The sequence below is a fragment of the Odontesthes bonariensis genome, chromosome 1 (genome assembly GCF_027942865.1).
Source record: "Odontesthes bonariensis isolate fOdoBon6 chromosome 1, fOdoBon6.hap1, whole genome shotgun sequence".
In the NCBI taxonomy this organism is placed as follows: domain Eukaryota; kingdom Metazoa; phylum Chordata; class Actinopteri; order Atheriniformes; family Atherinopsidae; genus Odontesthes; species Odontesthes bonariensis.
Window position 1 is genome coordinate 29,123,200 of NC_134506.1, and position 23,274 is coordinate 29,146,473.

General features: G+C 42.5%; 1 protein-coding gene across 5 annotated transcripts; it reads right to left on the minus strand.

Moving 5' to 3' along the window:
- Positions 1–744: 744 nt before the first annotated feature.
- On the minus strand, positions 745–22,395 carry ahctf1 (AT hook containing transcription factor 1). Of its 5 annotated transcripts, none has more exons than XM_075463307.1 (40): positions 22,176–22,395; positions 20,035–20,161; positions 19,581–19,731; positions 19,338–19,440; positions 18,684–18,864; positions 16,948–17,155; positions 16,374–16,490; positions 16,169–16,253; positions 15,900–16,050; positions 15,440–15,572; positions 15,080–15,261; positions 14,892–14,953; positions 14,477–14,605; positions 13,898–13,988; positions 13,629–13,718; positions 13,067–13,207; positions 12,818–12,922; positions 12,454–12,550; positions 12,161–12,284; positions 12,004–12,060; positions 11,650–11,796; positions 11,159–11,349; positions 10,927–11,071; positions 10,709–10,840; positions 10,353–10,500; positions 10,043–10,193; positions 9,845–9,946; positions 9,454–9,598; positions 9,099–9,314; positions 8,299–8,974; positions 7,934–8,122; positions 7,583–7,688; positions 7,224–7,342; positions 6,817–7,124; positions 3,491–5,842; positions 2,950–3,187; positions 2,580–2,759; positions 2,415–2,503; positions 2,060–2,139; positions 745–1,969 (listed from the first exon to the last, which is right to left on the minus strand). In XM_075463307.1, exons 2-40 carry the CDS (start codon positions 20,153–20,155, stop codon positions 1,771–1,773), a joined length of 8,241 nt encoding a protein of 2,746 aa, XP_075319422.1. In that variant the 5' UTR covers positions 20,156–20,161; positions 22,176–22,395; the 3' UTR covers positions 745–1,770. The 5 variants fall into 5 exon arrangements, with proteins under 5 accessions (XP_075319422.1, XP_075319387.1, XP_075319405.1 ...); XM_075463272.1 differs by having other exon boundaries at positions 2,950–3,217; XM_075463290.1 differs by lacking the exon at positions 22,176–22,395 and adding an exon at positions 22,041–22,167 and having other exon boundaries at positions 2,950–3,217.
- Between the last annotated feature and the right edge of the window lie 879 nt (positions 22,396–23,274).

Below are 23,274 nucleotides of genomic sequence, written 5' to 3' on the forward strand. Positions count from 1 at the left end.
TGCGATCACCCCCTCATCAGAATAACTTCAGACTTTCCTCACATATCTGACGGGTCTGAAGTAGACTAGCGAAGAGTCCTCGAGCATACAGCGAGTGATACTTTATTTAGTGATTTCCAACCCAGAGGGCAGTTTTTGCATCAGAGGCTTTGCACTTTGATTGGGCTTACAAAGCCGTTTTTCCTTTTTTTCTTTCTAGAGTCTTTACTGCTGCCATGGTCAAATCATTCTGGGTTCGTTTACTCAGACTAACCTATGAGAAAAGAAAGACTCTTCATTGCTAATGTTGCACGTATCAATACATGCAAAAGACATCAGGAGAATACAACCTCAAATAAACATGACATATTACACTGTTGTGCTCACCCCAGTAAACCATTAATCAAGTGTTGTTCATCTGAGGTTGTATTTACCTGATTTTAAGACTTTGTAAGAGTCATTTGATTATTATTATTTTTTAATCATCATATGTAAAACCTCAACTAAAGTGGAGCCAACAACCTTAACCTGATCTTACTTTGAAGCAGATCTTTTTCAAGCTGGATGGCATCAACACTGATATGTTATTTGGAAGTTCTCAGCTATCTGTGAAGGAGAAATAGAGGCTCATTACCCCATCTGTGTTCGACCGCACACCCCGGACAGAGAGAGAAAGCTCTGTGAAACCGTTACTTTTCGCGCACACCACATCAAATCACACGCACGTAGGACAATGAGGACCGACACAATCACTTAAGCACAATAGAGGTTTTGAAGCTTTTCCATATTTATCAAAGAGCAGTCATCAAAAAATAAGACATTCTACATACATTCGTCAGAAAATAGCCTGTGTCAGATGGTGCTTGCCACAAATGCCATCAAACAATCCTATCAACATGTCCCAAACTGAGTTTAACATGTGTGAACTGATGTGCAAAATTTTAAACTAACAATGTACACTCCCCGCCGACCCTGGTGTACAACTACACTCACATTTGCTGAGAATAGTTTATGCATTTGGCAGACACATACATGTCTGGAATAGTGCCACACAAAACACCTGAAAATCAAGTTTAATTTTAAGACTATGGCATAGGCAATCTGATTAGATAATCCAATGCATTCAGAAGACATTTAAAATTCAAAGTCAACATAATTCTTTAGGGTTTATTTATTAACTTTATTTGGAACATAGCAAAGGACTATATACAAATCTAGCAGTAGAAATCAGTTTCCACCGGTGTGTTGCTTTTTCCTCTTAAATAGAAAAAAACAGCAGGCCTTGAATCTTTAAAAGTAAACATCAGCAACAAATAACCTTAAAAGAATGTAAATAAAACCTCTCCACGAGAGGCAAATTCAGTTCAGTCTGATTTTGTATTAATGGGAGCTTCTGAAAACCCACATTGATTGCTTTTCCTTGGAGCCAGTCTGTGCGCAGAGCTCTAGCCGAGAATTGCCGCAAAGCGTCCGACTCGAAATGGCCACAGATTCAATCTCAAGTGAATTCGAGTTAGTACGAGAGGGAAATGTAAACTCCAAAAAATAAAATCCTCTTCATCACACTGCAATTCGTCAGTGTGTTTTGTCCCAAAAATATATTTTCCTGCCCACACAGCTTCTAGCTTTCATTTTCAGCAGGGAAGTCCACATACAAACTGCAGTGCTGGGAGCCATCATGACTTCAGGTTTACATTTTTATTCGACAGCTAATGACTGATTTGGTTCAGATCTTCAGGTGGCTGTCTGAGGCTCACTGGTAAAAAAAACAACAACCCACCACCGACCTCCTTATAGTTTCTTCCTCCTGGTGACTGGTTTTGTGAAAACCGTGTCCATTACACGTTTACGCCGCAGGTTCCTGCCGGTGGTCGGGACCTCTCCTTCTATAATCCTCTTGTGTTCTCTCCGGGGCGGATCAGCTGGACTTGGCAGAGGTGAGATCAGGTCCACCTCTGCGAGGGGATGTGGCTCCGAAACGGCTTTGGATCTGGCGATAAAAGAGGAAAAGGAACAAAAGGGTGAGCATCTGGCAGTGGCTTCCAGTGTGGCGCGCAAGTGTTTGACAGAAGATTCTTACTTGGCTGTTCGTTTGCCTGCTCTTCTGGGTTTAGAAACACTTGCTGCCCTTTCCAGGTCCTCCTCTGAAGAAATTTGATCCTGAAAGAAGAGAAAGATAATTTCAAAACAAATGTTTAACTTTCATTAATCGATGATAAAGTGTTTTTATCATCAATTAATGCAAACCATTGAACTAAAACAGCGACACCAGCTGTAAGACTGCTAAATATTCAGATTTCAGATCATCCTGCAGTGGTCTTCGAGAGATGAAATGTTGGACTACAATTAATGCCTAAGGAAATATCTGCTTCTGCGTAATGTGAGGTGCACTGACACTGAAAACCTGAACAGATTGTGACGCTCATCAAACAGACCTGAGGAGCAACGTCTTTGACTCTTCTCCTGCTGCGTGTCACAGGTGCATCAGACTCTTCACTTGGCCCAGGAGACTCTTCTCTGTGTGCTGAGATGTGGGCACACACGGGGTTAAGCCACTATGGAAAATCGAAGTATTTAAACCAACATGATACCCAGCTTACCTCTCGTCTGTCGCCGTCGAGCGGGCGAATAGACAAACGAATGCTCGCCTGGACTGGACTCGTCCTCTTGATCTTCAAGTACCAGGCCGTCCGTCACTAGAGGCTGAGATGAAACTGACTCCACTGAGGATTTTGTGCTTCTCTTCCTGGTTCTCTCCATCTTTATGGCAAGAACACCACCTGTATTGAGGAGGTTACATATTTACATTCATACTGAGGTCCATCTTGTTGCTTTAATCTAAATCACAGCTACACAGTTTAAAGCCACCTGGTAGATGTGACCTCTTGATATACTAACCCCACCTGCTCAAACACAGCTGATTTTCTTCACCACAGTGCCATTTTAGACTTAGCAAGGCATGGCTCTTACCTTCATGTTTCTCTTCCTCATCCTGGAGTCTCTTGATGAGGGCATCTGCGACAGGAGTTTCAGAATCCACCTCTAACGGCGAGTCGAGTAAGGGGAGATCTTCCTCGGGATGGTCCCAAAGTTTGCTTCTAGTTGGGCGACGGGAGTTGGTTTGATTTCTGTTCAGTTCAGACTCGTGTTGATCTTCACTTTCTTTCACGTTTTCGGTAATTGTCTCTCCTCTCATCTTCCTAATGCTCTGGGGGAGGGATACAGGAACCAGTTTGACCTAAGGGTTTTAAATGTTATTAATGAAAGATGGATGGATGGATCAGGTTTCAAACATGTTACATGGTATAATGTATAAGGCATGCGTGAATATCAGGGATGAAATTTACAGACAAAATATTTTTTTATGCCATGTTAAAAAAAAAAAAGAAAAGAAAAGAAAAGAAAAATGAAAACGGATACTGATGTAGCAGAGTGATCCATGAGAAATGAAAAATGTTATCTGCAACAACTGTTAGCACAAACACCAATATTCAGCTTTTCAAATCCTTACTTGTGGATAAACATTCAGGGTAATCCGACTGGACTGCCGAGTTGTCCTCCCTGGGCTGGAAAGTTGCCGTTTTTTATTGTCTTCCTCCTCCAGCAGGGCTGGCAGCGTCTCCGACTGCTCCATCTTCGCCTTTCGAGAGTTGCGTTTTAAAGAGTGGACAGCGGACTCCTCCTCCTCTTTCACCATCTCAAGTGGTGTCGACTCCACCGCGCTGCTATTCATTACCCGTCGGCTTGACCGCCTGGGAGTCTTTTCCTGAGTGCGCCTGCGCTTCGATGGTGTCGGAGTCTTGGAGCCTGTTCGGCGTCCAACTTTTGTTTTCACGACCTGATCCTCTTCGTCGTCCTCGTCTTCGATTTCAACCTCTGTGGTTGCAGACGTCTCCTCGCTGCCAGCTCGATGCCTCTGGCTGGACCTTGTTGCAGTGGCCTTCTGTGAACGTCTGGCTGGAGATGTCACCTTGGAGACTGACTGATCATGTTTTATGTCCTCCCCCTCTTCATCTTTACGAGGGTCTGGCTGACTTTTGCGGGTACTCCTTCGAGGTGTACTGGTTAGGACTTTGGTCACTTTAACTCCTTTTCCTTTTCCAGAAGTACGACTGTGAGAGTCAGGGACCATGGGGCTAAATCTGGCATCATTTACATCCTCTTCTGGTTCATTCTCTGACTCTGGGAGGGGAGAGATAAACGTAACGTTCCTCCCTCTCGTCATCCTCCGTGTTGGCGTAGAAGGAGCCTTTTTCCTTTGGGAGGAGGGGGTCTGAGGTACAGGCTGTTTGTCTGGCTGGCTATCTGAGCTCAAAACCTGTTCCAAAGAAGTTTCCTTTTCAGCATTTTTATGACCAACTTTTTCATCCGTTTCCTCCTCTGCTGACACAATGTGGTCATTCTGCTGCTCTTCCTCCACCACAGCAGGCTCCATCTCTTCACTGAGGGCCATCTCTGCATCTGTATTTACAGGCCCATTCTCCCCAGGCTTCTGATCAGCCTCATGATGATGATGCTCCTCAGCCTCATGCTGCTGCTGCTCCTCAGCCTCATGCTGCTGCTGCTGCTCCTCCTCAGCCTCATGCTGCTGCTGCTGCTCCTCCTCAGCCTCATGCTGCTGCTGCTCCTCCTCAGCCTCATGCTGCTGCTGCTCCTCCTCAGCCTCATGCTGCTGCTGCTCCTCCTCAGCCTCATGCTGCTGCTGCTCCTCCTCAGCCTCATGCTGCTGCTGCTGCTCCTCAGCCTCATGCTGCTGCTGCTCCTCAGCCTCATGTTGCTGCTGCTCCTCAGCCTCATGTTGCAGCTGCTCCTCAGCCTCATGCTGCTGCTGCTCCTCAGCCTCATGTTGCTGCTGCTCCTCAGCCTCATGTTGCAGCTGCTCCTCAGCCTCATGCTGCTGCTGCTGCTCCTCAGCCTCATGCTGCTGCTGCTGCTCCTCAGCCTCATGCTGCTCCTCAGCCTCAAGCTGCTGCTCCTCAGCCTCATGCTGCTGCTCCTCAGCCTCATGCTGCTGCTCCTCAGCCTCATGCTGCTGCTCCTCAGCCTCATGCTGCTGCTCCTCAGCCTCATGCTGCTGCTCCTCAGCCTCATTCTGATGCTCAACTGGTATTGGTTCGTCTTCCTCTCTCATCTCCACCTCAACAGTCTGCGTCTTTGCCACAGAGTCTTCATCACTGACGGCTGCTGGAATTTCCTCCACTGCAGTTGGCATGGAGACCGACAGAGAATCGTGATCTTCAGGCAACAAAACAAACTCTACAACTTTTTCCTCTCCAGCATCTTCCGTCTCCTGCTCTGCTGCAGTATATTCAGTCTGTGGGTCAGTTTGGAGTTTTATAAGCTCTTCTTCATTTGATCCGGCAACAAAATTTCCATCCAAGTCCTCCACCTCATTCCTTTTGTCCTCTTGTGAGGCTTCTATAAACAAGGAAGTATCCTGTTCATCTGTGCCCAAAGGAATAATGTCAGGTTTGGCCAAAAACTCATCACAAATATCCACTTTGTGAGGCTGGCTGGAAGGGACAGATGATTGCAGATCATTCTCAACAGGGAGGGAGCCTGCCTCTTTAAGTCCATCCTCATCAGTATCCAGCAGCAGAGAAAAGCTGGTGTGAGTTTCAGTCTGCAGGTCATGTGCTATAAGAGTTTGTTGAATCTCAGGAAGATCTAGCTGAGCGCTGTCAGCCAGGCCATGTTGTCCCTCCATGAGCTCCAATGGCACCAAAAGAGTGGTAGAGGGTTTGAGCTCCACATATGACGATCCCTGCTCTACATCTTCATCTGGATCCATTCCTTCCATCCCTTCCTCATCTGCCCCCAGTCTCACCATCACGACCTCGCCTTCAATGTCTTCCTCTACCATCTGTAGAGAAGCAAACAGATTTTATCATTTTGTGTAATATCTTGTGCTGCAAGAAACTTCAATCTATAATCTCAGTGTTTGTACTGAAGTTGTAGTAGGGCTGGGCGGTATGGCCTAAAATGTATACCCCGGTAAAATTTGAGCCACTGACGGTATACGGTATATATCGCGGTATGGTACTTTTGTATATAAATTACAACAGAACAGTTTCTCAGTGGTTACCATAGCACCAAATAAACACTTTCAATCAGGATGTTTGCAGCAATATTAAATTAAATGTATTGTGCAAAACAGAAAACACAGGAAATATAAAAAAATATATACGTTATATTTAAAAAATAAGAAAAGGTACATTTCCTCGAATAAACTCAGAGAGAAAAGCCGCTGCCTCTTGGATAACGTAACTTTCATAGGCGCCTTCCACTTATTCAACATGCTCAAATATACGTCATGTTTCAGACACCCCATTTGTGCATGTTAAGCTAACTGCTTGTTAATACGATAAGTGTTTTATTACTTTGCATGTCTTCCAAAAGAGAAAATAATCAGGATTTTGAGGATGTTACCGTTACACACCAGCTGAGACGCAGGGTAGCAAAATATTATGGGCGTGAAAACGAAACTTAGAAAATCGGCTCGGCGCATGCGCAAAACCACAAAGTAGCAAATCTCGACAAGTAGGAGAAGTCGACAGAACACCGGCTTTGACTCGTTTCATATTCCGGAGCATGGTTAGCCCGCAGGTGGTAAAACAAATTACTCGTGTTACCTTGTCTTGCAATTACTGTCGCCCGGCATATCCAAGCGGATGTTCAAAACTTTGCATTACTGCCATCTACAGGACTCATGAGCTATTGCGGTATAAGGTATGGCAAAAAAAATCTCTACCGTTGGTGAAAAATACCGCATAAGGTATGATACCGTGCATACCGCCCACCCCTAAGTTGTAGTGTGGCAGAACTCAACAAATCTACCTTTATCTCTGCACCGGGTGTGACCAAAGAGAGCTCAGCAGCCTCCTGCTCCGACAAGAAGTGTGTGTGTTCATGCTGTACGAAGACTGAGCTGGGCTGAAGGAGGGGAAGCCTCCCATTACCCTGGACCTCCTCAATGATCTCCACCTCACTGCCAGAGTCCTCCTCCTCCCCCTCTTCTCCCTCAGCCTCATCAGCTTGATCAGATGAATCCTCCTCGTCTTCATCATCGTCATCCTCATCGTCATCATCATCGTCCTTGGAAGCAATGCTAGATAGTTCTTCACTATCGTTGACACTCACCACAGCTAAGACAGAAAAGTTAAGTATTTGATTTAGGAAAATAACACTTTAGCATGATTAGCAGCGCCGTTAACGTGCATGGTTTTTTTAAAAATCATCCTCACAGTGGGAGTCAGTGCCCGTTGGCTCTGAGGATGTCACGGAAGGAGTAGATTTTTGGGTGAACACCAGAGCTTCTACAGCAGCAGCCTGCTCCTCCTCTTCACCTTCACCTAATGACTCACTGGGAGAGAGTGAGCACGACAGCTATTTCAAACTTGCCAAACACCACAAAATTTCTCTAAAACATCTTTACAACTATGAAACATACTCATTATTTGTACCACCAATGTGTAATGGTTTCGTCAATATGAAGCTAATGACTTAAATAGACAGAACCATGAAGATAATGTTTTTGTATTAAAGTTTCATCTTTAAAGACCAACAGTTTCATGTGTTTGTGTAAACTTCAAAGTGCACACACCTGCTCAAGAAAGTCTGGGTGTGTGATTCGTTGTGGATCGCTGTGCGGGTGAGCGGAGGTGACAGATCACCACCAAACAGGTGTTGCTGTACAAACTCTGTTAGATCTGATGTCAAATTGTACAAAGAAAATCAATAAAACCATCATTTAATACTTCAATGAAACAACATTCAAGTTCAATACAGATGTGACAAGCAAACTTAAGCTAACACAGTTCTGATTTCATAAAGATCCACCCAACAGGTTTACGACCTCCCCACAGTACAGTGAAAATGATGACTCGCTTAGCTTTATTGCGGAGTGTTAACAACTCAACTTATTTCAATATTGAATAATAATTAAAGGACAGACCTGTCGACTGCTCCAGATCCTCCACTGTAGTTTCATTTGTGGTTTCAGTTTCTCCGGATGGTTTAGGGTGCTCGATGCTCTGTTCTGACAATTCAACGGCCTCTGACTGGAGGTCCAGTCCTTCAGCCTTCGCTGGAAGATCCTCAGATTTGACCTCGGAGTCTGAGCTCTCAGTTATCTGGTTATCAGCTGGTGGTATACAAAATATGTCAAAAGTGAGGTAAAACCAAATATTTTCCAAATCTTTCATTTATGAAAGCGTTAAGGTCGGAATATGTGGTAAGTGGTGCTCTTTGTATGAAGCAACCCATCTTTAATATAAAGCTGAAGAGAAACAAATACTGGAAGTTCTGAAAATTACGTACCTTCGTGGTGAGCAGATGGCTCCTCTTGGTCATGAGTTGAAATAACTTCCTGTTTGCTACTTGGCTCAATATTTGGTTCATCCTCCCCGTTGGCTTCAGCACCTTCCTCATTCCTTGCCTCCAGTTCATGTACGCTTTCCACCACATCTTCAAAGGATTCATCTTCCTTTACATCCTCTTCTTCCCTCTCCGTATCCTCCGATGTAAGGTGGGGGGTTTGCTCAGTAGTTTCTTCTGGCTTTTCCTCCGGTTCTTCCATTTCAGGCAGAGGTTTGATGTTCAGTGTCACCACATCATCGTCTTCCTCTGTAGCTGCATGTCCATGCTCTGCTTCATGGTCTTCTGAGAGAGGAGCATCATAGTACTCTAGAGTGGTGTCTGTTGAGCGAACAGATAACTGGCTGGAGTCAAAGCTCAGAATAAGAGGTGCCGGTGTTGTATCTGATGGCTTTATTTCTGCAGCGACTTCGTGGGTGGAGGACGACTCGCTCTCGGAGGATCCTAGCAGTGCTAAGGGAATATCACCTTCTGGAGACAAGAACTTTACACAAGGTTGTTCCTCTTCCTCGTCTACTTCTTCTTCCTCCTCAGCTGGCTGCGAAAGCCAGGTGTTACGTGCTGCCTTGGATAGCGTGGAGCCTCTTGTCAGCAGGCTAATCTCACTGTCTGCTGCCATCTACAGAGGAAACAGGGCACAAAGTGAGTTTGCAAAGTCAAACCACCAATTAAGTTTGCCATCCCATACCATGGTAAGAGGCCGATTAATCGACCCAAGTCTTGGGTCATGAACTGGATCTTACCCCGTTAGTCCATCTGATGCCCTTCTCCGTTTCAGGGGCCTCTTCCTCTTCAATGAAGGTGATTCGGCTCTCTTTGCTGCGGAGTGGGGGAGTGATGGAGCGCCCAGGGGAGGCAGAGGGGGTAGCAACAGGTGTGGGCCTCAGGCTGCTGCGCAGGATGGACTGAGGAGTGAAAGCTGAAAACACTGGGCCAGAAGAAGCCAAGGCCCGAGCTCGCTGAGGAGGATGGACATGAAGAGCATCAGCAATACTATACCATAAAGATTGCGTCAAACATCTCAAATGGTGATGATCTATATAAACAGTTTTGGGTAACCTAAAAACTGTGACCGAATAACTACATTTGTGCACTCACTTTGACAACCTGCGGTGTTTGAAGCAAACTGAGTTCAGGAGCTTTGCTGATGCTCTTTGGAGAAACCCAGGAGCTGGGAGGTCTGGGAGGACTGAGAAGAGGCCGAGGGCTCTGACAGGAGGGATGTACCACCAAATCCATCAACCTGAGTCCCATTGAAGAGGAAGAATGAGGTCATCTTAGAAAAACTTGCCATTATACATTACAAGTATTTCTGTGCAAGCACCATATTGAAATGTGGGTGACTACAAAACATCGTAATAATAATAATAATAAAATCACAGTCAATTTGAAGAATGTAGAGAGATTAAAATGTTATTAATATAAAGACTGTTACAGGGTGGTCTCTGATAATATAACAGAATGGCATGTTTCAATTTCACACGAGTACCTTGACTTCCGTTTGGAGGTCATGGTGATGGGAGTTCCCAGGAAAGGATCAGGAAAAGACAGAGAGGATGGCTTGGGGGTCTGAACATCAGCTCCCCTAGAGCTGGCAGAGATAGACAGGAAATGGTTTAGAAAAAAAATAAACGAAATACTTGAAAATTATTAAGCTTGAGATGCAAAGTAGGCGTCCTATTCTGACCTTTTGGCTGGGGAGGACTGTGGTGTAGCTTCTTTGCCCAACCACACCTCCTCAATCTTGGTCAGGACATTGTTGATGAATCCAGCCCTGGACATCACCTTCTCATTGGCAGAGCGCTTGGTGACAGTCGACAACGGCTGCGGGCGAGAGACTGGAGCGCAGATGCGAACATGTTATTTAGATTAGATGAGTGTGTTAAGATGCAAAGACAAATTTTTCAATCAAACCTGGTGAAATAAACAGAATAAAAAGTAGATCCCTACTATGGTCAGTTATTGTACATGTGAATCCAGGTTGGGTACCTCCTTACCTTCTTTGTGGATGGTGTTGGGATGTTGGTATGGCTTGGCTCTCTCCATTGCCAACTTCCTTTGAACTCTGGGTAAAACTTTGCCGTACTTATCCAAAATGGAGTTTCTGGTAATGGATCGCTCTTTAAGCTTTGGGTCTCGTTCATTCTACAAACACAGAAGCAAAAGAAAAAACTGTTCTAAACTGGAAATTGGAAAAAGATCCATACATTATGTGAAAGTGGAAGAATTTTCAGACAATACATTGAAACTGGTGACGATTCATAAGTTCATTTAACTATATGATAACTATCCCATATATAATCCAAATAATACTAACATTATTAGCATCATAATAAATGTTTCTCAGACATACCACTAAGTTCATTTTGAGGCTGTGGTTGAGCTGAAGAGCTGGAATGTAGTTGGCCTGCTGAAGGTAATGAATCATCAGCAGTTCTCTGTTTTGCAGGCCGCCTGTACCCTGAAGAAACTTTTCCAAACATTCCTGAAACAAACCCAAGAACTACAGGTGTAAGTATCAACTTTCTAAATGCAAATATAATTTCATCTAACCCACTCTCCCCATCTAACCTGTTCATTGAGACCCAGGGGCAGTTTGAGGAGCTCTTTGATAAGGCCCAACTCCTGGCAGCTCTCATACAGGAAGCCCAGCAGTTCAGCAATGTTCAGTCGATTAGAGTGCTGCCGAAGTAAGCACCACGCCTCATTAAGACACCTGGAAAAGGGGCACACTGGATGGTTGACAAAATATATCAAGACAGCTGCTGTAATGAAACCAAGAGTCCTCTTCTATTCAACTTACCTGTTGTTTAACAGAACAGATAAGCAGAGTTTGGCCTGCGAGGTGGAGGAAATCGGGGGCTTGGTAACATGGAAGTATCGAAGTGCCACTGATTGTTGGCCCTGGCACATCAGTGCTTGCAGGACACGCTCATGCTGCCACTCAAAATGAAACTGAGAGGCAGCTGGGTGCAGGAGCAGCTCAAATGAACTCTGATGACGACAAGAAAAGCTTTTATTCTTAAATGGAAAGACAAAAAAATATCAGTTGAAATCACTAACTGCACTGAATCAGGGAAATTGAGTAGTTGTTAAAAGCTTTTGCCTTAATTCGTAATTGAAAAGACGGCATATAAAACAGTAGATTATAATATTTAAACAGCAGTCTATGGAGATGATTTCAACAGGTCCACGAGAGAAAACCATAGACTCAATGTATAAAAAACACACATACGGTTCTAACCCCGAAATTCTTATATAGTTGACAGAATATCCGTCTGCACGAGTTTTTACCTGATGGTCATGATGGTCCAGTAGCCAGAGGCCTTGTACAAGTTTGACCAGTCCGATAGGTATGGCAAAAGCTGTGGGAAAAGACTCCACGGATGCTCCATCTTTATTGGGGAAGGAGTACATAACATCCAACAAGAGATAAATCACCTGTAACAACAAGTTAAGGATCCTCCCCCCAAATTCGTAGTAAAGTTTAAGATGATTTTTGTCTTTAAAATCATGTTATGAATATCACATTTATAATGGCACTTAAAATAACATTGAAGAAAATGTAACAGCAAGGCAACGTCATGTTGACACGGAAACAATAAAGCTGTGAGACGATGTGAACGGACAGTATGAGTTTAAGGATACGATTGCATTTTTGGAAGCCTCGTCGATGTTGTCCAGCATATAGATGTCGAGTAAAGCCTGCAGATTACAAATGTGCAACTGAAATCTGCTTCTTTACAATTCCCATATGAACAGACTTTGCAAGGTACAAAATAATCAGATTAACTCCTCTCCTTACATGCAGTGTAGGTGGTGGATATAGTCCTGTTCCACCCTCATCTCTTTTCCAAAGGTCGGTAAAGCGTTCGCCGCACTGACCAACCAAACCGTCAATCATGAGACAATCTGCACACCACTTGTTCCTGAGAAAACGACAGCAGAATATCAGCATGGTCAACTTAGGTCATCCAAATCCTCAACCAAAAAGTGGTTAACTGATTTGAAGTTGAACATTTCAGAAACATAACTATTGGCCAAAAAATAAAATGATCTTTTATACAGTCCTAAACTGGGACTGCATTCACTACTCACTTGGCCAGCCGGGTCAGCTCCTCTCTACGTATAGTGTAATAGTTGCTTATAACTGAGTGAGTGTAGAAAGGCCTGGAAATCTGCAGAGCATCTTCATCTGGTAGGGGCGAACAGTGAAAGACAAAGAAGATGAAACTGAGCACAGCGGTCAAGAAAACACATTTCATACTCTGATAAAAAAAGGCCTGATGTTACTTATTAACAATGTCATTAGCAGATACGTGGAATATGGTTTCTCTTTTTGTCATTTAGGGGTTTTCCTCAATTTCATATCAAAATGTTTCCTGTTAGCCATTGTTTATAAACGATTCATTTCTTCACCGAATTTGTGGTTCGAGGTATTTCACACAATGATTCACGTTACCTGATCCCTCCGGGAGTAAGCCAGTATGACAGAACCAAAGGACCACTTGAGCGTACTTGGAAATCAAACTGGACACCATGTTTTTGTTCATCAGACCTGCCAGACCTACAAAATAAACAAATCCAGAGCCAGTTGATTATCAATTTACTGACTTCAACACTTTGTAGGCAAAATGTGAATTAAAACAGAGTGGGTTCAATGACATCAGAAGCAAATGAAAGTGTTTTCACATCTGTGTGGATATGCCACCTTTTTGTGTGAGCTCCTGAGCTTCACTGAGCAGGCAGTGGAAGATGGCACTGAGGTTACTGAGCAGTCTCTGACTGTGCTGTAGCAGCTGCATGGTCTGAGGGTCGGTGAAGTTGGATGAGCTGTCGAACAGCGGAGCACCTGGAGTTCAAACACACACAGTGAAAAAATATTCTTATCATAAAATGTGATATTTCATGGATAGTTGATGTCTGTAAAGTCAATAATAATTTTTGATTTCGACAGGGACAGAATTTCCCACTCTAGTTAAGGTTAAATAGAACCGTACTGTAAGAGTATGAGCTGTTTTGGAAACATTACAAAACAGGACCTGCAAATCGAACTGATCAAATATCTGTTCAAAAGTATCATTAAAAAAAAAAAGCAGAAAAGGTCTCTGCAAATGTCTACTTATCAAGAAAAGAAAAATCTAGAAATATGTTGTTTGATGTGATGGTTTAGAATAAACTTTATTTAGGAAACATCCAGTAAAAGTTCCCTTTGAGCTCCACGTCCATCTAACCAACTTCCAATATAACCCGACGTGTCTTTTTAAACGTACAGATGCCGTCGAGTTCCTCCTTGGTCTGGACAACTTTGTTCCAAGCCCAGTCCAGGATGTAGCGCAGATTCAGAGCAGAGCCTGGTTGTTCTGTTGAAAAGCAAAATCAGTTGACTGCGGAATGAAAGCAGAAAAACTTGTACAGATAAAGTAGTAAAGACGTGCACGGTTTGATGTATAAAAAGCAAAAGAAATAACTTCAGCATATAATTTCCAGCAAATATGGAATGTGTTTGCTCAAGAAAAACACTGACAGCACGAGTCCTCACCTTCTGCAGTCCACTGCTTGATACAGCCAGTGATCATTCCCAAGGAACTGGTCTCAACTGCTGTGGACAAGATGGCATCCAGCTGCTCCTCCTGGGGGCCAACAGGAGTTACAATTAATGCCCAAAATTTCAGAGCAACTATTTGACTACAATTGGCTTATAATTAAATTTTAAATTAAAATTAAATAAAAAAAATTCTTGAAAAAAAAAAAAAAAAAAAAGAAAAAAAAAATAGTTTGTATGATTTAGTGACATCTCGCTACAAAGTTGCAAACCCCAACTCACTGATTACCCTCAGCCTCTCCTTCTGTATTTAGCAGCTAATCTACAGCGAAGGCTTTATGCTTGATCCAATTTGTCCTTCTGTAGCAAAATGCGGTAGTCAAGGAGGAAGATCCACATCATCTAGATCTAAATGGCTTGTTTTTAAGACGATAAAGACAAGTTTCTTATCTTCCCACAATTCCAAACTAATTAAAGCTACTGAACCGCTACCAATAGATTGTTCTAAAGCTTAGAAACAGCATACTTTATTGGTCTATGTTAAGAGGTAATGATGTCTAGCATGTGTGCAAGTACCTGAGAGAGGCTGGACGACTGAGTGTCGGCCAGGCGAGACGAGAGAAGACCTGACATAAGGCAGTGAGAGTAGCTAGTGGAGATGATGTCACTGGAACAGGGAGCAGCTTTCTTCAAAAAACCTAAAGTCTGGTTGTAACGACAAAGATGAAATCATGGTCAAATCTAAAATATGCTTGCTTTGCTTCCTACTGAGCTCCTTCCTGAAGGATTAAAATTGTATTCGTGACAAACAACCATTTCATCTACAAAACACGAGGACACAATGAAGGAGCTACGTTCAAAATAAGAAAAAAATAAGTAAGCACAACATAACACGCTGTATATAAAGCATTCACAAACAGCTGCACGGCCACTTATTATATATAAAAAAAAGAAAAAAAAGAAAAAAAAAAAAAGAAAAAAAAAAACTTGCCTCCTTCTGATACCCAGAGCAGGTTAAGTGCACAATTCCAGAGTTGAGCAAGCAGGTAGCATCTGAAAAGACAATTAACCTCATAGTTAATGTTAGTTGTAGAAAAACATGGACATGGGAGAATATATACACACACACACACACACACATATGTATTTATATATTTTTCAGTAATTGTCTAAACCTACCAAAGTTATATGTGGTGGGGTTAAAGTACTGTTCTGGTGGGGGGCAGGTGAAGGGCAGGCCCCTGCTCAGACTGCGCTCATGTACCATCACATCTATGAGGATGTGGGGAGACACCATCTGAACCATTGAGTCCAGAGACCAGACTGACAGATAGGGACAATTCTGCAGAGACTCTCCAGTTCTAACAAAAATTCAGAGATGAATAAGTAAGTTGTTACAATAACAACAATTATAGAAAAAATACCACATACACCATAATAAACAAGTGCTGCATTTGAAAGTGTGCACAGTTTTGTTTTTTGTTTTTCGAGCAAAACACACAAAAGACTAACTAAACTCAGAATCAGCCTCCAATGTACCTCAAAGAGTCCGGCATTTGGGCATGGTACCAACGATTGATGTCAAAAACCCCGATGTAGATCGAAGGAGTTCCCTGACCGTAAGCTTTGACTTGCCAGCTGAAGATAGACACGCTGGTGTCTGGAGATGCAACTGCAGAGGGCATGATGTGAAAAAAGGGACCAACAGTGAGAAGAGGGAAAAGACGTGTGATACAGGAAATCGCTATTTAAAAAAAAACCAAAAAGTTGGCCAATGAAAACTAATCATGTACTGTTTAAATATATATATATGACGACATAAAAAAATAAATAAATAAATAAATAAAAGCCAATAGGACAGTTGCTCTCGGTCAACTAGAAACAAGTTTCCAATTCTCTATTACGATGAAGCAAGAAATCCCAGAGCACAGTGCTATCATGCATAAATTGTGTAAATAACTCCCCCTTCCACATTAAATGTCTGTAAAGGGAGGCTAACCTTCGTTCATACTGTCATCCCTGTCAGGATGGTGTCTGAATTTCTCGATCGTCTGGCAGCTTAGCAGGCGTGTGTTTGTGGCCTGAGCCCTGAGAGGGAAAGTTGTGCCACTTAAATCCTGGCTGTAACGTTCTTCACAGTACTCAAGACCCTGTGTCAGAGCAGAACAAGAAAAGTAAATACACTGTGCATTTGTTGGGACGCTTGCTGTTATTATTTAAAACGAACAGGGTAAAGAATAGCCACTACAAATTGTGCGCCACACAGACCTCATAGAGGATCTTCCCAGAAGCCAGACACTTTCTTTCACTGAAAGCCAGCTGAAGCAAGTGAAGGCTGACCATATCGCCCTCGCTGTGTGGGAGTAAAACAATGTTGAGTGAAAGCAAGAAATAAATACATGCATGCCTACTTTTCCTGAACGAAGAGCTATTTGCACCAAATTCAAATAACTGTGTGATAAGCAAGACTTACAGGTCCTGAGATGACTGGACAGCCCAGAGGTAGCAGCAGTTCCTGGGGTCGTTCTCTGGCTCCTGGAAGGTGAAAGCATGCACAGGCACCCTGCCACCCTCCAACTGTGAGTGGTATCTAAAAGTTAGCAAACAAAACAAAAACAAAAAAATATATAAAACTCAGATTTCTAAGATATTCAATATATCTATTGATGCCCTTGCCACAATGACAGTATTTTGCTGCTCAAGGCACACAAGAATCAGAATACAGGTTTAAGACAACGAAGAGGACTTGTGGACAAGTTTTCTTGATTCCAAAGAGAAAGAGGGGGCTGCTGAAGAGTGAGATTAACTGACAACTTTATAGAATATAGTGTTATCTATCAATGTAACAGTGTTACTTGACCTCATTTCTTTTTCAAGGTATCTCTTTTCAAGGTCCATACCCTCAAAGTTCAACATACACTATTCTAAAAGAGGAAATGTTCTCTTCTCTCTTTGAATTATAATTTCTACCATTATTGTCAATACCAAAACATTTTAGCTTTCCTCTCACTATTCCCACAAAGAAAAAAAATTAAACAAAGACTCACTCCTTCTTTAAAACCTTCATGTTCCACAGCTGCAGGTATCCATCAGAAAATCCAACTGCCAGCTGATTGGTTCTGGAGATGTACTGCAAAGCTGTGACACCAACTCCACTGGGCCCATTCAGCTGAAGACAAAGATGTCTGCCTTGTCTGGTACTAACTTCTCTTAGCCTGGGGATCTCTGCAGGAGATTTGGTCACAACCTGAAGGTCTGCAAACAGAGTAAACATTAAATTGACCGTCCAACTTGTCCATATGACCTTTAGCAGATGGGCAGCGATGCTCTTTTTGACGAGCAGTGACTTCCTGCTTGCATTACTGCCATGCACGCCACTGTTGTTCAGCGTAGTCATGACGATGCACCCATTAACATTAACAGTAGCCACTGTCAGATAAACATCAGGTTGATTGAAAATTAACTTTGGCTCCTTTGTGACCTGCACCAGAGCGGTGGCATGTGAGAACAACACTCACGCTAGAATTCTTGTGGAGATTTTCCACCTACCTTCCTCTTAAAACCAAGTGAAAAAAATACAAGTGAGACAATGTATGAAAGCGTTTGCTGCCGCAGTGTGAGTAAGCATGCGTGTGTGTGTGTGTGTGTGTGCGCGCGCTGGTGAGAGTTTGTCCTTTCTGCAAACCTATGCTGCTTTTCTCTCACTCACGGCTACTGTGGATACGTACACATGCATGCAGAGCTCGCATCAACACAATAAAGAGCCTCATCTGTTTGTCGTACAATCTGAGGAGTGCAATAGCGGCTTTAAATCTGATCCATTTGTACAGACTATTGGCGCTTTTCCACTAGCTCGCTTCGGCTCGGCGCGCTATTGCGTGTTTCCACTAGCACGCAGTACCTGCAACCAAGTAGATTTTCCGTATCACCACAGCCCTGGTCCCAAGCGAGCCGAAGCGTTACTAAAACGTGACGTCAGGCGACTGCCTTCCACTGATTGGCCGATGAGTGTCGTCACTTTTCAATACTGTTTTGTCTGGCGGCCAGGAGTCTTCTCTGGCTCTCTTCTCTTGCCTTCTGTGCGACAAAAAGCCACAGGGTGAGCAGCAACACGAGCGCCTCCATGTCCTCCATGCTATCCTCCTCGTATGTTGTTGTTGTTGTTGTTCTGGTCGCGCAGCCGTGTTACGATGACCCCGCCCACGTCGAGGAGGCACGAAGTGACACTCAGTTGTAATGGAAACACAACCAAACCGAGCCGTGCCGAGCTAGTGGAAAAGCGCCATAAGTCTGACTGTGGATTGGTGGAAACTTCTCAGATGTTTCTTTAACCGTTTCCTGTCTGATAAACATCAATAGCTCTCTTTACGTGGTCCTCATAAACTTTCTTTGCTTTTCCTTTGCACATAGGACGCTAATTTCAACATCAAATAAACTACCAACTCTGGAGGTTCACATATTTTTGCTGCTTACTGATCATTTTTCCTCAATAAATAAATGGACAAATAGGAATGATCTTATTTGTCACTTTTGTAGGACCTGGGTAGAAAAGGGATAATATTTTAGGTTACAATTATGGAGAAATATATAACACTTTCACTAACAGCACCACTGCACATACAATAGATTTAAGGGTGTAAGTATATTTTAGCCAAAGCTTGTTACATATTACATGAAGCACAAGGGATAAAAATAAAATCAGCAGTCTTTGGGAGCGAGGGACAAACACAGAACAAGCAGTCAATTCTGCAAACACGAAAAGCACACCGTTTCTCATCCTCACCTGAAGATTCCTGTTCACTTTGACTGCAGGACAGATCGTCGAGACAGAGGTCCACAAGCAGGACATGACCGAGATCCGTTACTACGGCAGCGATGCCAAAGAACCAGCGCAAACTCTGGTGGAGGTGCTGCGTGGAAGTGCTCGCTCCGCCATAACTCACGAGTGGCTCAATAGCTGTGATCTATATGAGAAACAGTTGAGGTTTAGTTACTTTAGGTGGAACAAATATACCATTTTTGTAATGTGCAAAAAATGGACAAATGTTTCCCTTTCATTTCCTCAAGTAAGGGTTGTTTTTTTTTCTAGATTCTAAAGCATGCCTCAAAGACTTTCATGCTTCTAATTTACTTTTGATATTTTCTCCGTTTGGGTACCAACGGACACAAAAATGCAAACGAGACAAACAATAGAAAGGCAATGCTTATGTGTCTATAATGAAAAATAACTGAAAACAGCTGTGATATAAAACCTATAACAGTTTTATCAATAATTAATTTTTCACAATTGTACATATTTTTCTAAGATCACAAATTTAATCTTGATCTCGAGATGTTGTATTGCTCATTTCAAATTGTAACATCTGGATTCAAAGCTTGAAATGATCAGTAAATAATCACTAAAAAGGGGAAGAGATGCTGGTGAACAGCAACTCACCCTGCCTGGTATAACCACAGCTTTAACCACCCTTGACAGCCCCAAGTCGTAAAGGCACAGCACGCTGCCCTCCGCTTCTTCCAAGCCGACCAACAATCCAGACCTGTTGAAATTAACAAAGTGAGCAAACACTTAGTATTCTTTCAGCATCGATATTGCACACAATCAGTTACACTCAATGATTACACATAAAAAAATGAATAAGAGACGTTCACAAAGAGCTAGTGAAAGAAAAGCCCAGACCGTTTGAGCCAGCTGAAGTCCCTGGCAGCAAGAACACTGGGTGCGTGCTCTCCTCCACCACTAAAGCAGTATGCAGACAGTTGTTCTCCTGTCACTGCATGGACAACCTCCAGATGGGGCCCACAAGCCAGCCAGGCCACCTCACTGCGGCCTTCATCATAAGCAGACAAAGACATTAACGGTGTTATGATCTTGGTTTAAGCTGGGTTCAACGTTTTTTCAGCTAATGAGCCAACTTGCACCTGGTTGTATAACTTTTACTTTGAATTAATTCTTGCTTTTTTGTAGAGTTTAAACTGAGACCCATTTCCCTATGGCCTTGTAATTATATCTTTAATTTTCTTATGAAAAGAACTGTAACAATGTATTTTCATTTTTTCCTTCATCATCCCAAATCAGGATAGAGGTCAGACAAGATCCATTGACAAAAAAAGGAATCCGATAAAATACTTACCGACAGTGAACTTGCCCTGAAGAACAGAGTCCAGAGTGATCTCATCCTCCCCCAAAGCATCTACTGTCACTCTCGAGAAGGGCAGCAGGCTGCTGGTTACTTGGGTTGTCAGGTCATGCATTTTTCACTGTGTAAATAAAAACACAGGAAACATGCTGTGAAATGGCAAAATTAGCTGTTTGTTAGCTCCCCCTGAAAAATGATTGCTCAAGTCAAAAATATCATATTTTTAAAATATCACTATGCCAACATGCTTTCTCACAAAACAAATGTAAACAAGTTAAAATGTCTTTTGCTGAAACCCAACTGACTTCATAATCCACAGGGTTGCTCTGCTCATCTAGGTTTTAGAGCTCAATAGAGGTCTTTCATTCACACAACAGCTGTAACTCCAGTTGTCAGGATCCATGCAGTCAGAGAACATGCTGACAACTGAGCTTGCTTTCTAATTCCACAACATGGCATGCTGCTGCTGCTGCACAGAGGTTGGTGCATGAGTTCTGACATAGATACAATGTTGTAAAGAAGTACCAGAATCATCAGACCAGTGACTGAAACAAAGCACAAAATTCAATAAATTGGTCTAGGACATTAACTTTGCATGGATATAATGAATCCAGGGCTGTTGTTTTACTCTGTGACTATTTCTATCTAGACTGGTTAAGCTGTCAACATTGGTGATCCAATTTTGCAAATGTTTATGCTTTACCCTAGACTTGTCACTGCACTGGTGCTCCAGCAAGATAATTTTATCTACATTGGTGAGGTGTACAGTGTTGCCGACAGGGGCCCGCGGGTGTGTTATGTTAGACACAACACTGCCCTCTGTGACCACCAGAGAAAACACAGCAGATTCAAGTGAACTCCCGCGCAACGAGCCTGACACTGAGCACGCACATGAGGCAGGACGTGAAGATATGCGACAGTGACAAACAAAACTATCTCGATCTATAAGTTTAAATGCCCCGCAAAACTTTCACTGACTACTAAAGGGGGTACAAATTCACAGCCGCACATTAGCAAATGAAAACCGCATATTTAGCTACATCAGTGCACATGTATCAATTTCTGCAAAGTTAAGTGTGCCGTTCCCTTACATGAATAACTCTCAAAACTGCCACAAACAACTAAGAAATATAAAAATAAATTAATCAAACGCACGAGACAATGTTTAGACAATGTGTAAATCTTACAACGAGTAAACTAGAGAATGCTACTCGTACGTTAGCATCTGCAGAGCAATGATTAGCTTCATGTGCTGCACTAGCCAGGGTTCAGCTAACTGTCCACAATGTAAACAAACTATTGGTAGTCTTTAAAAAACAAGAAATACACAGTTTTGTTCAACGTGGACCATGTAAATTATATTTTAAAGATATTGTAATGATACTCAGAGCTTCACAAAGATTGGTGGCTGTCTTGCTTTCTTCCATCAGCTACTAATTAGCATGCTACCAAGTTAGCATACAAGGTCACGCAGGATTAGTTTACACAGGTTCAACGTTGAAGTTAAGCTAGCTAACCTGCAGTTAGCCATAGGTATAAACGAGCATGCGGGCATTAGCGATTAAGTCATTTCATGTTAGTTGAGCAGGTTTGAGCAACAGAAATGGGACTAAAAAGCTGACAAGCACTTAAGTATAAAGTAATGATAATAACTATGTAAAGGCAAAATCAGGAGGGCTGGCGAAACAAGCCCGAGGTATGTCGCTACTTTCGCTAACGCAGCTAACTTCGAATGATGTTAGCCAAAAAGTGTGTATCCAACGGTATTTTCGTTTTTAATGGATGACAACAACGACGAGTATTTTATCAGTACTAACATCTTACTTTAGGTTGCGTGTCGTCAGCAATGAAGCTTTTCTTCACTTAAATGCTTTGGTTAGAAAAACTAGATCTGGTGATGTGGATAGAACAGTTCAAACGTAACATCTGTCCGTACACAAGTAGCTCATGTCACCGCCATGATACAGTAGACTTGCGTAAGATGCAAGTTACTTTCTCACTTTAAATCTTTGTGGATGATTATTCAGCATAAGTGAAGTTAGTGAGCTGTGTTCGCTCCGTTAGCTCTCAACTGCCGCGCTGGAAAACGTGATGCAATGAGTGCCGAGTTGCTATCAACGTTAGCGTGACTCTACCCGTCTATGGATGTTGAGGGCTTCAAAGCCACGACTGCGTTGTTTTTTCTTGAAGAATTTCCCAAATCTTTCCTTCTTCTGTCATAATCCGATCGTTCTCAAACTATACCTCACAGGAAGAGCCCTAAATTACCTTAAACTGACTAACAAATACGAAATGCACCATAAAGCGCCATTTCCACAGTGAAAAAGTGCTCCATGCACATCTTCCTCACCGTCATTAGTCATAGAAGATTAGTTACAACGAGGCTTATTACCGCCCCCTTCTGGTTGGGAAGTTTGCTCTAATTTGAAACTACCATTTGGCTAAAAAAAAAAGGAACCGTTAAATATGTTCTTTCCTGAGACCGAAAACATTCAGACAATATTTAGATTTACAACTCCTTATGTAGGTTTACATGAATGTGTTCATATGTGCTCTTCGCTTTTAATTTAATTAATTATTATTTTTATGTTTTATGAAATTTTATTTGCCTTCTTGTGATTTTATGTAGTTGTAAAGCACTTTGAATTGGCTTGTGTACGAATTATGCTCAACAAATAAACTTGCCTTGCCCTTGCCTTCATCTAGCTTCACTTTGGAGGTGTAGCTCATTTGCCTAAACAGAAGTCTTTTTTTTTGGTCTTGGAATAAATTTAGTAACCATTGGCTATGTGATCTGATTGTTCACACACTAAGATGTACTGCTTCTTCATGTGGGAAGTCAGATCTTGTGTAAAGATTACATCTCGCGCACAGGAAATTTGACACCATTTACATTAAATGTAAAATGTTTAATGTGTAAAGTGAAACAAGTAAAAAATACAAATGGAGAAAAATATGTGACTGCCCCAGTGCAGAGCAGGAGAAAAGATTCTATTTCTTTAATAATTGTGGTGATCTCGTGTTAATCTGTCAATGCAAGATAAGCGGGCCAAGTTTCTCCTGGCATGGTAGTCGATATTTATGTAGTTTCACCAGCAGTAAGAGGAAGACGACTGGCTGATAAACCATGCACCTAATCACACTGCTGTCACCAATGATGTGTAGCAGATTGCATCAAATACATTTAACAAGCTCTTCAGATGTGGAGCCGAACAAATCTGCTTCAACAAACAA

Coding starts and splice junctions, on each gene's coding strand:
- ahctf1 (XM_075463272.1), bottom strand. CDS start 20,155: ATGCATGACCTGACAACCCAAGTAACCAGCAGCCTGCTGCCCTTCTCG. Junction 19,732..20,034: donor TCAGGGCAAGTTCACTGTCG/GTAAGTATTTTA, acceptor CTTATGATGAAG/GCCGCAGTGAGGTGGCCTGG. Junction 16,254..16,373: donor GTCCAGTCATCTCAGGACCT/GTAAGTCTTGCT, acceptor ACTCCCACACAG/CGAGGGCGATATGGTCAGCC.